At 35.8% G+C, this 12,547-nt stretch overlaps 1 protein-coding gene across 1 annotated transcript; it reads left to right on the top strand.

The window, feature by feature from the left end:
* The first annotated feature begins 96 nt into the window (after positions 1-96).
* Positions 97-11,164, top strand: wif1 (wnt inhibitory factor 1). The gene is made up of 10 exons (XM_059511902.1): positions 97-373; positions 500-639; positions 2,908-3,016; positions 3,563-3,703; positions 5,213-5,308; positions 6,467-6,562; positions 6,899-6,994; positions 9,263-9,358; positions 9,610-9,705; positions 10,333-11,164. The coding sequence occupies exons 1-10, from the start codon at positions 235-237 to the stop codon at positions 10,461-10,463; spliced, it is 1,140 nt and encodes a 379-aa protein (XP_059367885.1). The 5' UTR covers positions 97-234; the 3' UTR covers positions 10,464-11,164.
* Positions 11,165-12,547: the final 1,383 nt, after the last annotated feature.

Genomic DNA, 12,547 nt, shown 5'->3' on the forward strand with positions numbered 1-12,547 from the left:
TTGCATACACATCGACTCTTTTAATTGTGACTCAGAGTTGTCTTGTATAAAGCCACGCCACCTTGTGGCGAGATCTGTGAATTGCAGCTCCTGCTGCTTACAAGTAGCTCGCGGAACAGTCCGCGCGAATCATTCTGTCAATTGAAGACTCACTCGAGACACAGTTAGTGCACAGGACTGGAGCGAGAGGGGAGAACTAGCAAGCCGGCCAATTCACTTTAAATAAACCACGGGATGGCTTTCAGAACGCCTGCTGTTCAGCTGCACCTTAAAACTTGCTTTCTTCTGCTTTTAGGGGCTCTGGTGGAAGCTGCCCAAGAGCAAGGAAGCATGTACATGTGGATTGATGCCAATCAAGCAAGAATATTAATTGGTAATAGTGTTTAGCGCTTTAATGATATTAGAGCCCAAGTGTGAACCAAGTGAGTGCATAATGACTTTAGCGCAGGGGTTTTCAAGCTATGAGGTGCTTGTGAATGCTCAATGTTTTATCCAACAGGTTTTGAAGAGGATATTTTAATAGTCTCCGAGGGGAAAATGGCCCCATTCACACACGACTTCAGGAAAGCACAGCAGCGAATGCCAGCAATACCTGTCAATATCCAGCACGTGAACTTCACCTGGCAAGCCACTGAGCAGGTAAGCTACTGGAAAACTTTAGTATTCTTCATCTGGCAAGATCTTAATAACCAGGGACACATTATTTTATTTTCTTGACGCAGTCCTATTCAAATAAAATATCGAAACATCTTTAAAACATGCTTATTCTAGCTACTTAATAAGCAGAATTATTGAAGTTAGTTTTTCCTTATACGTGCATGTGGAGTTTTCAGGTTTATTGACTTTTATGATTTGTGTAAATATGCTGTTTTACAATTCTGAAATACACGAAGCAATGTGAAATATGCTGTTAATAATATATATATATATTTCTTATATGAATTATTGTCACATTTCTTAGCATTTTCTTGTTTACCTTTAAAATATCTAAATAACTTTTTAACAAGATCCTACATTTAAATTAACTTAACATAAAAAAATAGTTTTCTAACAAGTTAATAATGGATGAAATAATGTTTACAATGAATAAATATATATTATATAAATACTTGTTTCAAAATATTTTATTTGAAAAGTAATCTCATGCAGTTTTGATTCTCAATTGAATTGCTCATGTTTTAAAGTAGCTTTACTTTTACTGAAAGTTTGTAATTAATAACATATCTTTGCACTTTAATATTGTAAACCGAATCTGTGTCGTATATTGGCCTAATTTGAAAGGAAAAAATGTCATTTCAATTACTGTGGTATTTTGCATGTTGGTGTTGTAAAGCCGCACGCTGATCAAAGCACGCGCCCGCCTCGTGAGCGCGCCTCCTCATGCATGTGCCAAACATCTGGGTCATCATCAGTACACTGAGAGCGCGCGCTTTATTAAACAACCAAACTTCCATTTGGAATCACTTTGCGTTGCGTTGTTATTGCTTGTTGATCTTCTTTGTAATTCGTTATGGTTTTGGCAGAAACGGTGTCAAATAATTTGTACCCTACAGACCTTTTCCCCAAGGTTTCATAATATAATTTTTTTACAGAAGGTCCCAAATAGCCAGTATCTGGTATTCATTACAAATTACATGACAAAAACCAGAGAGGAAATCTTTTATAACCCTTTGGTTTTCAGGATTCCTTCTAAAAATATAAAAGCTTCAATGTATTTCTATGCATATTTTTGTTTATACTGACTATAGTTTATACTAATGAACTGTTTTAAGCATTATAAGGCATAATAATAAAAGTAACTCAATAATAATAATAATAATAATAATGAATAGTAGTAGTAATAATAATAATAAAATAAAACATAATTAGGCTAATTACTTTTGTAATTTTAGATTTATTTGACAACTTTTCTAGCTGCCAAAGTCATGTATTGGTTCAATTCAGATTTATTTATGGCACATAAACAAATAGACATGACAACTGCAAGGAGAAAAGTAATAGAAAACCACACAAATTCAAACTATTCTTGATCACATTTACATTGCAGCTTTTAAGAATCAGTTTTAATCTATTTTTTAATATCATGAATAACCTTAAACTCACATAACACATATGCAATCATACAATTTTCCATAAAAAAAGTCAACGGAAACTAAATCTGTGATGCTCTAACAGCTTCATTCACAACTTTTGGGGGGAATGTACAGGAATCTCTTTTCACAAGTGATCTATCTTTGCACACTGGGATCATAATCCGTGAATGGCATGTTGACTTGATGAAGGAGCAGCAAGAGGGAGAAATTAAAATAGCAAGGGGAGGGATACGGAGGAAAAAGAGAAGGGCCCACTCTGTCCTGGCCCAGTTAGCTTCAAAGACGGCCGCTGAGGCTTTAGAACAAAGGTCTCCGGTATAAAAGGCTGGCGGCGAGAGTTATCTGTGTTGGTTATTACCATTCAGCTGTAGGATTAGCTAAGCTCTCCACACCGCTTGTGTACTTTTGCCTTCATCAAACGCTGGCCAGCTTTTACACTCCGAAATCTAGAGACCAGAAAAAAGAAAGGAGGGAAAAAAAGAACCATCTCTCTAGCTTTCATCTCCTTTTGGGACAGTTTTTTTTGTAGCGTGTGTTGGCCTCATCATCACAAGTGTGTAGTTCTCAAAAGGTTGTGGTCATTAGTTAGAGAGCGAAGCTGCGCCTCTTTCGGAGGAAATTGATTGCCTTGCAAACTTAAGGATACCCGGAAACCCTCTTTTTACTCTTTAGAGATGTATATGTGCTCCTGTCATGAATCACATGCAACCTTTTTTGTGCTATTGTTCCAAACGCCCCTCTTTATGCAAATCCACGCTACTTCTTTGAAGTTTAAAACAAAGTTAACCTCTGTTTATCTTTTTTTTATATTCAGGCAGAGTACTTTTATGAGTTTCAGACTCTGCGTTCATTGGATAAAGACATTATGGATGACCCTACCGTCAACGTTCCTCTCTTAGGATCAGTGCCACACAAAGCCTCTGGTGTGCTTTTATTTTTATTATTTATTTTACCATTGTTGTGCCTTTAAGCTTCCCTCTTAAAGGGATAGTTCACCCAAAAAAGAAAATTCTGTCATTTACTCACCCTGCACTTTTTCCAAACCTGTGTGAGTTTCTTTTTTCTGTTGAACACAAAAGAAGATATTGTGAAGAATGTTGGTAACCAAACAGTTGACCGTAGCCATTGACTTCCATAATATGGAAAAAAATACCAAGGAAGTCAATGGCTACCATCAGCTGTTTGGTTACTAACATTCTTCAAAATATCTTCTTCTCTGTTCTTCTCAAGAACAGCTTGAGGATGAAGAAATACTGACTGAATTTCATTTTTGTGTGAACCATCCTTTTAACAAATGCTTTGATAATAAACTGGTGGAGTACTGGACTGGAGTACTCATGAAGTGTATTGATATATCCACATTATTGTATATAGGCTCTTAAAATCACATCTATAAGATAATTATTATGTAACCTGTGGCAAATCGATGCTTAAGGTTTGGTAATCAATAAGGGCTTTTGTGTACTCAGTGGTCCAGGTGGGCTTCCCATGCAGAGGTGACCAGGATGGTGTGGCAGCATTTGAGGTGACCATCCTGGTGATGGATGCTGGAGGAAACATCGTCCTGAGGACGCCACACAATGCTATCTTCTTCAAAACATGTCAGAGAGGTGAATTTTCTAAATTTGTCGTCCAACCTTACATGCACAAAATTATTGTGTGGTTTAAAGAAAACGTTATGGTTATGTAAAATACTGCATCAGGCATAGAAGAAACTTTGCTGATGAAAGCCCAGAGACTTCTTTCAAAACATTAAAAAAGCTTACTGACCCCAAGCTTTTTGAAATTATTGTTTTTTTGTTGTTGTTGTTGTTGTTGTGGGGTTTTGTTTCTCAAGAGAAAACCAGGAGACTTCGCTAAAAGTCTTCTTTTGCTCTAGAAGAAACAATCAAACCATTAAAGAGCTCTTAGAGCATGTTTTGTCTCCTCTTCCTCTCGTTCTTCTTTAAGAGTAGATGGTAAGAGAGAGATCATCATGGTACGGGTGACTCTAAACCCCATCGCTGGCTCGTGAGGTCATGTGAATCCTGCCAGCTGCAGCCCTTTAGAATGAGCGTGTTATGTTTTTCTCTGACCCCCCCCCCCTCCCTTCTCTCACACACACTAACCTCACGGTGTTGCATTCCCTTACACACCCTTCTCCACCCCTCTCCATTCGGCGTGTAGACTTCACAGATCAAATGGTCCATCTGTCTGAAGCCACCCCGCAGGGAGGAAGCAAAGTGTTTCCTAGTGACAGCTGAGGGTGCCTTAATGACTAGTGCTCAAAACTATTTTTTTTTAAGTTTGGCTGGTTGAATTTCACTCATAGGACAAAATGATGTTGATGTAGTTCATATACCTTAACACCTTCAAGTTTATCCTCTTTTTGAGGACCATTTTTAAGAATGTTAAACAACAGTTTCGTGTTCCATAAACATGAATAAATGAAACTGCATCGAGTTAAACTTAAAAAAGTTTAGTTTAACCAGTAATTAACATTCTGACATTATTTACCCAACTGTCATTCCAAAAACACAAAAGGAGACATTTAACAGCATGTCCAAGCTGCTCTTTTCTATATAATGAGAATGAATGGGGACTAAGAGCAATATAACTGATCCATACGACTTTCCAAGCATTTTGAAGCTTTAAATGAAGAACAAACCCAAATTAAAAACGTTTTTCACTGAAAATATATCTTGAATGCCTCAGTCCCCATTCACTTTCATGGTAGGGAAAGAGCAGCTTGGACATTCTGCCAAACTTCTCCTTTTGTTTTTCACAGAGAAAAGAAAGTCAAATGGGTGTCCAAAGACACAAGGGAGAGTGAATGTAAAAGTACACTTAACAACATAGTCTTTAAAGACTGTTGTGAATTACACTGAAACACATCTGCAGCAGTGTACGGAGCCACATTGCATTTGACAGAGCTGTTGACATTGTGGGTTCACCTCAAAGCTGTTTTTTTCTCCTTAAATGCTGATGTCAGTTCTTTTGAAGGAAGTACTGTTACTGAATTCACTGCTCTTTTTGATGTCCTTGAAGTGGAATGAGAAGGGAGTAAGTTAGGAAGTGTTTGGTGAAGATTAAAAAAAGAAAGGAAATGTTCTCACAATTTCTGTCTTCTTTTTCTGAAGCAAAGTGCCCTGGTGGTTGCCGCAATGGAGGCTACTGCAATGAACGGCAGATCTGCGAGTGTCAGGATGGGTTTTACGGCATTCACTGTGAGAAAGGTAACCATATTTATATAAGCCCATCATAAAGACATAAAGAAATAAAAACAAAGTTACTGATGTACAAATTAGAATGTTGTAAGTTGCACACAATGCAGTTCACTTAAAATGCATTGTAAATTAAATATATTAAAATACAATAATATAAAAATAAAATAAACATTAAAATAAAAATGTAAAAAAATATTTATATTAAATAAAATATTGTAATTATATATTACATATTGAAACATTATCATTTAAATAAAATATTTTTATTGATTTAAATATTCTAGTTTTTATCAATAGTTTTGGTCTCATACTAGATCTCTGAAGTGTCCCATAAAGGTCTCATAACGTACCTGCAACCAAACAAACCCATTAACAACAGATGTGAGCATGTAGAACCTTGTCATAAAGTCTCCACTAAAAAGCCAGATAGGTTCATAAAAAAATATATATATAAAAAAATAAGAGAAGTATAAAGTTAGAAGTAACTCTTTTCTCAGAAAGACAAGCCTCCTTTGGAAACAAATGATTGCATATAGTTTATTATGATGATGATTATACTCAACCTCAGGGCATCACTTCCCAAAATGCCTTGTGCAAATTACAAAGCATGGTTAAGCCTGCTATGTACTAGTTTAGATGAAGGAATCGAGCATGCATGTATTCTAGAAGGCTTCTTGTCTGAAAAATGAGAATTACACAGCAGGTTGGGAGGCACAAACATGTGTTTTTCATCTATTTACAACTTTAAAGAGCGGTTTACCTAAAAAGGGCTTCCATTAGACACTGAAAATGTTTTCAGTATCCTCATTGGAGCTGTGTTTGTACCTAAACCGCTTCCACAAAACACCTTTCATCCAATACAGCTTTTGGCTGATTTGTTTTCGCCTGTGTCGCTGCCAAAACCACAAAGATTTGTGCTTCGCATATCAAGAAAAAAACCTGCAACCCAAAATATCCTTCCATTCTTTAACAATAATAGCTGTAATAATGTTTATATTTTTTAACTTAAAACTAGAATATTGGTACCTTATTTTCAGTTTGTCCCTGGAAACATTCATTTTTATTTTGCATTAAGAATATTTGAATCATGTGAGATGAGCTGCTACAAATAAAGTATATATTATGGTACATTAGATATAAGTAAAATTTCTTCTTTTCTTTTTTTAGCCCTCTGTTCCCCAAGATGTCTGAATGGTGGCCTGTGTATGAGCCCAGGTGTGTGTATATGTCCTCCAGGCTACTTTGGACCCAGCTGTGATAGAGGTTAGTTTCCTACCTGTTATGTTGTATAAAAAATTTTGTTATTGTGCTATATATGCCTTCAACCATTCATCAAACCATAAATTAGTACACTTGAACTGGACTAAAAGATGCTATAAAACAATACATATAATACACAAAAATAAACATGAGGGTTTTAAATACATCATTATGACTAATTAATCAATAACAAGACAGAAAATACTCTAAATGATTTAGACCGAAAGGTCAAAGCCATGAAACGTGATCTACAAAACCGTTACATAAATAAATAAAAGCACAAATTGTTTGGTTTGTGATGTGTTCATTGACTTTGCGTTGTTTTTTCTACATTAACAGCTAACTGCAGCACCACATGTTTGAATGGAGGGACGTGTTTCCATCCTGGCAAATGCGTCTGTGCCGTCGGCTTTGAAGGGAGCCGCTGTGAGCTCAGTGAGTTCAGCTATGTGTACACTGTGAAAGAACAAACTACAGTCAGAACACAATAACAGATCGCTTTAAATGTGTTCTAAACAAAATGAAGCCAATCTGCAAATTATTCAAATGGGTTTTCACTGCAAAAAAAGTTTTCTTACTTAGATTTTTGTCTTGTTTCCAGCAAAAATATATAAAAAAATATTAAATCAAGAAGTAAAAAAGTGTTTTTGCTTGAAACTAGCAAAATAATCTGCCAATGGGGTAAGCAAAATAATCTTATTTCAAACAAAAACCGATTATTTTGCTAATTATTTTTTTAGCAAAACGAGGGAACGAAGTAGTAAATCATGCGCTGGTTTCAGGACATCGATGGAACTACTTAGTAAATCGCGCACACACTTTATTTATTTTTTCTTGAATGTCATATGCATGCGGGGCTCCGTAGAAATGCAACTACTAAAAGGGCATGGTTTTATATGCTTGAGGAATCAGATAAAACAATGGTAGTCTTTATGGTCAAAAGTACCATTCAAAATTAATGGTTTTATTCAGAAAGAATGCGTTAAATTAATCAAAAGTGAAGACATTGACAATATAACAAAAGTTTTCTCTTTTAAATAAATTATGTTCTTTTCGAAGAATCGATATACGTTTCTCGGAAAAATCCAGAGAAACATATATTGTGGTTTCCACAAAAATATTAAGCAGCACAACTATTTTCAACATTGATAATAATAAGAAATGTTTCCTAAACTCCAAATAAACATATTAGAATGATTTCTAAAGGATAATGTGCCACTGAAGACAGGAGTAACAGCTGCTGAAAATGTAGCTTTGCACCACAGAAATATTTGCATTTAAAATACAACATGTTGCACGTTAACTCAAAAAACGTCAATTCCCAAACCTATGACTCAAAAATGCCAACTTTCAAGTTTTAGGACTACTAACTAAACAACTCTATTAACTTCTACCATAGAGTATTAACTGGCTGTTACTTTATCATCATCATCATCTTTCAAAGGGAAAGCCGCGTTGTTGTTCTTTGGCAGTAATAGGCTCACTTTCACAAATTGCCCTCAGAGCAGTTCTCCAAGTAAACTTCCTAAGTGAAGTGTGTTCTCACATTAGTGTTAAATGGGCCGGCACCTACATGGGCAAACACAGGATGTAATGCAGTTGTGTTGTCACCCTAATCACTAATAACAATCTCATGAGCTCACATGCACTCAAGCAGCGTGGCGTTTTATCTCTGGCCATTCACAGAAAGCTTTTTACTTCCTTTTTTAAAATTAAGTGCAAGTATTGAGATAAAAGCCATTTAGGACTTGGTCACTGAGACTTGCTTTGAAGGTGATAACAACTATATATACATACTTCCTTTGCTTTAAAGGTCTGTATCTATTTCGTTGATGTTTAAACAACTCCTCTTTGACCCCAAATTTCATCCTTTCCTGTTCAAAGGCAGGGAGTATTGCAGTATTCAGAGGCGCCTGGACTGAAAAGGGAGGAAAGAGAAAATATTGAAGTAACATTTTAATAGCAGACTGTGACATAAACGCCCGGAGTCCCGTTGAGGTCATGTTATGTAAAGACGTCCTCCTCTTTGTCTGGTTTCATGGGTATGGATTTCGCTGATTTGTCAAGGAACAAAGAAGCCGCTGAAATTCAGTTGATCTCGTTCAAATATGAGGGTTTGGAAGGGATTTGTTTCTTTTTTTTTTTGTATTTATAAAAGCATTGAATTTCCTTTTTTTACGTTTCATTTAGTTATATACTTTTCTGTATCATCTGCCTGCGTGTTAATTTTCACACTGCAATATATATATATTTCAATAAATATATTTATATTAATATAACATGCAATTTAATATTAATATATAATGTTTAATATGTAATTTATTAGTTTCTATTCAGAATGATGTTCATAATATTTTGTCTTATATTCAGTATAAACATATAAACGTCCCTAAAGCAAGATCAGTTACTGTAGCTTGACTAGTAAACTTAAAAAATATATTTATATTGTATACCCCAATAAATAAAGAAATAATGTTAAAATTGAAATTTTATATAAATACATTTTATTTTATTAAATTTAAACAATTATGAAATAAAGTAAAGTTGATACTGTGTAAAACCCAGTTGCAAAAATAAATAATTATAAAAATATAATTAAGATAAAGTTAATAAAACTTATTTTGAAATGCCAGTTAGCAAGAAAAAACATTGTTTTTGCATTTTGGGATCGCGATTAATGAATTTAGCGATTGTTGTCTGCAGGTAAATGTCGACAGGCATGCAGAAATGGAGGCAAATGCACAGGGAGGAATAAATGCAAGTGCAGCAAAGGCTACCATGGCGATCTGTGCTCCAAAGGTGAGATTATCTTGACTTGGCAGAAGAACTGTGGACATATTTGATCAAAAACACATGTTCCACCACATCATCGCTCTACGCGCTTTCCTCGCGCACAATAAACACACTGAAAAATGAACAGTGGGTGCTTGATTGCACCTTCAAATTTCCACTCGGGCTGCAAGCTTGCTGAACAGTACAGGATACATTTCTAAGACTAAACACTGCGTCTCTGTGTATGGCTGAATGTGTATGTGTATACGTGTGTGCAGCTGTCTGTGAGCCCAGCTGTGGAGCACACGGGACCTGTGTGGAGCCCAACAGGTGCCAGTGCAGGGACGGCTGGCATGGACGTCACTGCAATAAGAGTAAGACAACATCCTTTTTCCCAAGGCCAAGATACTAATTGCCACCTGGAAATGGATTAGAGCAAGAAATCTGCTGTAATGCCAGGGTATTACCATGGATATTTAGACATATTACCATAATAATACCATAGGTTTCTGGACAAATAATATTCGTGGTAGGACCTTGGAGTGCTATGCAAATGAAAACAACTTAAACTAAATGAATTTTTTTTTTTTTTTTTTAATTAATGGTACTTTTTAAAACCTGAAACCTGTACAACCCACCTGCATTAAACATGAAAATGCCACTAGATAGCAATAAACAATAGACAATGCTGAGAAATGCAAACTTTTTTAAATGAAACCATTATGCATTAACTTAAACGCCGCCCTAAATGAGCCAAAACAAAATTAAATAAGCTGATACTACAAAACTGTTATCTGACACTGTTATCATAATGCCGGTTACCTGCTGAAATGGTTGAGCAAAATAAAAAAAATTTAACTAGTACTTTTTCATACTTTTCCTAGACAGTTAAGTAGTATTGAACTATTTGAACAAAACCCCCCAGTGATTATGGCTTGGCTCTCAATCATAAATGTTGTTCTGCACCGTGCAACACATTTCTAATGGCTCTCTTCCTCCAGGATTTCGTGGAGGAGTCTCTAACAGCCAGCGGGTCTCTGGTTCCAAGCACAAGTCACAGCCCATGGCAGCGAAGGACACGAAGGAAGTACCTGAATCCAGTCAGCCCACTGAAACCAACTATGTGGTTTAAGCCTCAAAATTTTGGGTCAATGGCCCTTCCTTTTCAACATCGCCTTCTCCGTAACAAAGCTTTTATCCTCCTCATCGGGACACTCCCAAGCTGGACTGCTGCTTTCTCAGAGCGAGACTTGTTTTGTAGTACAGTCACAGTGTCTTATTTTACCAAACTAGCGCCTTTGATATTAAATCTCCCAGAGTCACTCTTCATCGAGCTTCTGTCCTGCGTCAACCGAGAGGGGAGTGAGTCACATGCTTGTGGTGAGCGTCTGTGATGTTTGTGCGGTTTAGCTTCAGATGTGGTGCTGAATCACTGGGAGAAGTGTACATTACCATCCGAGAACTTCCTAATGCGGATCCGGCTTTTCTTAGGAATGTAATTGCTATGTTTGGCTTGTGCTCATGGTTCGTCTGATTTATTGTTGTCATTATTGTCATTAACATTCTTTTTCATACAAATCACACTTATGTAGTAGCTTCTCCAACAAGTACTTGTATATGTATCCTATTCAAGCTATGTAAAATTAAAATATATAGATATATATTTAGATATGGGTAGACAGTCTTTAAGTTTATGCTTGAGGTTTTCATACTTATGTATAACAATGCACATAATCTGCTTGTGATGTCATAAACAATGCCAAAGTGTCTTAATTTTTCATGCGACTTCATTACAGAAATAAAATGTATTTTCATGGAGCCTGTGAAGATGAAGTGTCTGTTTTTAACTGGTAATGTAACAGTTCTGTGATTATTAATTCACCTTCATGTTGTTCCAATCCTGTTTGACTAGATTTCTTCTGTGGAACACAAATGTCCTTGGACAAGGCCTGTTCACACCAAGAACGGTAACTATGAAGATAACTATATTATCGTCCACACCAGCGGCCGATATCGTCTGTTTATTCTAAGTGCATCTGCCGCTTTAAATGTCCGTGCTCGTTAAAGCAGGATTGATTCTGATTGGGTGTCAATGTTATTATCGTTCTTTAGCTGAAAAAAGTGATTCCAATGATAATGTTTCTCTGTGCCTTCACCTTTATCGCTGTGGTGTAGACTCTGCTATTCTTTAATATTGAGAACGTTTTTTAGAACTATATCTTTATTGTTATCTTTATAGTTATTGTCTTTGGTGTGAACAAGTCTGTTGAGCTCCAAAAAGCACACAGAAGGACCATAAAAGCGTAAAAATGGTTCATATGATTTACTGAAAATCTGTCCTTGGTGAGTTTTGGCGTGTTCATAAGAACAATTTAATTCACTTGAATGGGCTCTTTTCAGTAAATTGGATAATCCAGTTTACAAAACTGAATGGAATTTCACTCAGTGGCTATTGAGTTAACATCTCACTGAAGGTGATTATCAGTGCATAACATCTTACATTTTGGCCTGTTCCTCACCCAAAACCATCTAATGGCTGTAGAGGAGATGAAATATAGTCATATAGTGTACTTTTATGATACCTTAATGGTGCTTTTGAGTTGTTTTGAAAGTAGAATGGCATGGGCTAAATAATGCCAGGCTTCACCTTTTTCCTTAAATCTTCAAAATATGAAAGAAAAATCCAGACAAAGTCAATATTTATTGGAAAGTGCTAAGGTTTAGAGAGTAAATTAAATATACTATAGTACAAAAGTTTTTAATGTTCAAAATTAGTCTCTTATGCTTACCCATGCTGAATTTGTTTGATTAAAAAACAGTAAAATTGTGAAATATTAATACAATTCTAATATATTAAACATATATATATTTTTTCCTGTTATAGCCAAGCTGAATTACTCCTGTCTTCATTGTCACATGATCCTTTAGAAATGATTCTAATATATGCTGGTTTGGTGCTCAAGAAAGTTTTCTTAGTTGGAAGCAGTGGTCAGCTTCACATTTTTGTATAGATCGTGATGACTACATGGTTCAAAAGAACAGAATGCGTCCTTGCTGATTAAAAGTGTCAATTTCTTAAAAACATATTACCGACCTCACACTTTTTGAACAGTAGTGCATATATACGCAGAGGTGGGTAGTAACGAGTTACATTTACTTGAGTAATTTTTTGGGGTAACGAATACTTTTCGGAGTATATTTAAAGATGGGTACTTT

This window comes from Carassius carassius, chromosome 26 (genome assembly GCF_963082965.1).
Source record: "Carassius carassius chromosome 26, fCarCar2.1, whole genome shotgun sequence".
NCBI classification, from domain to species: domain Eukaryota; kingdom Metazoa; phylum Chordata; class Actinopteri; order Cypriniformes; family Cyprinidae; genus Carassius; species Carassius carassius.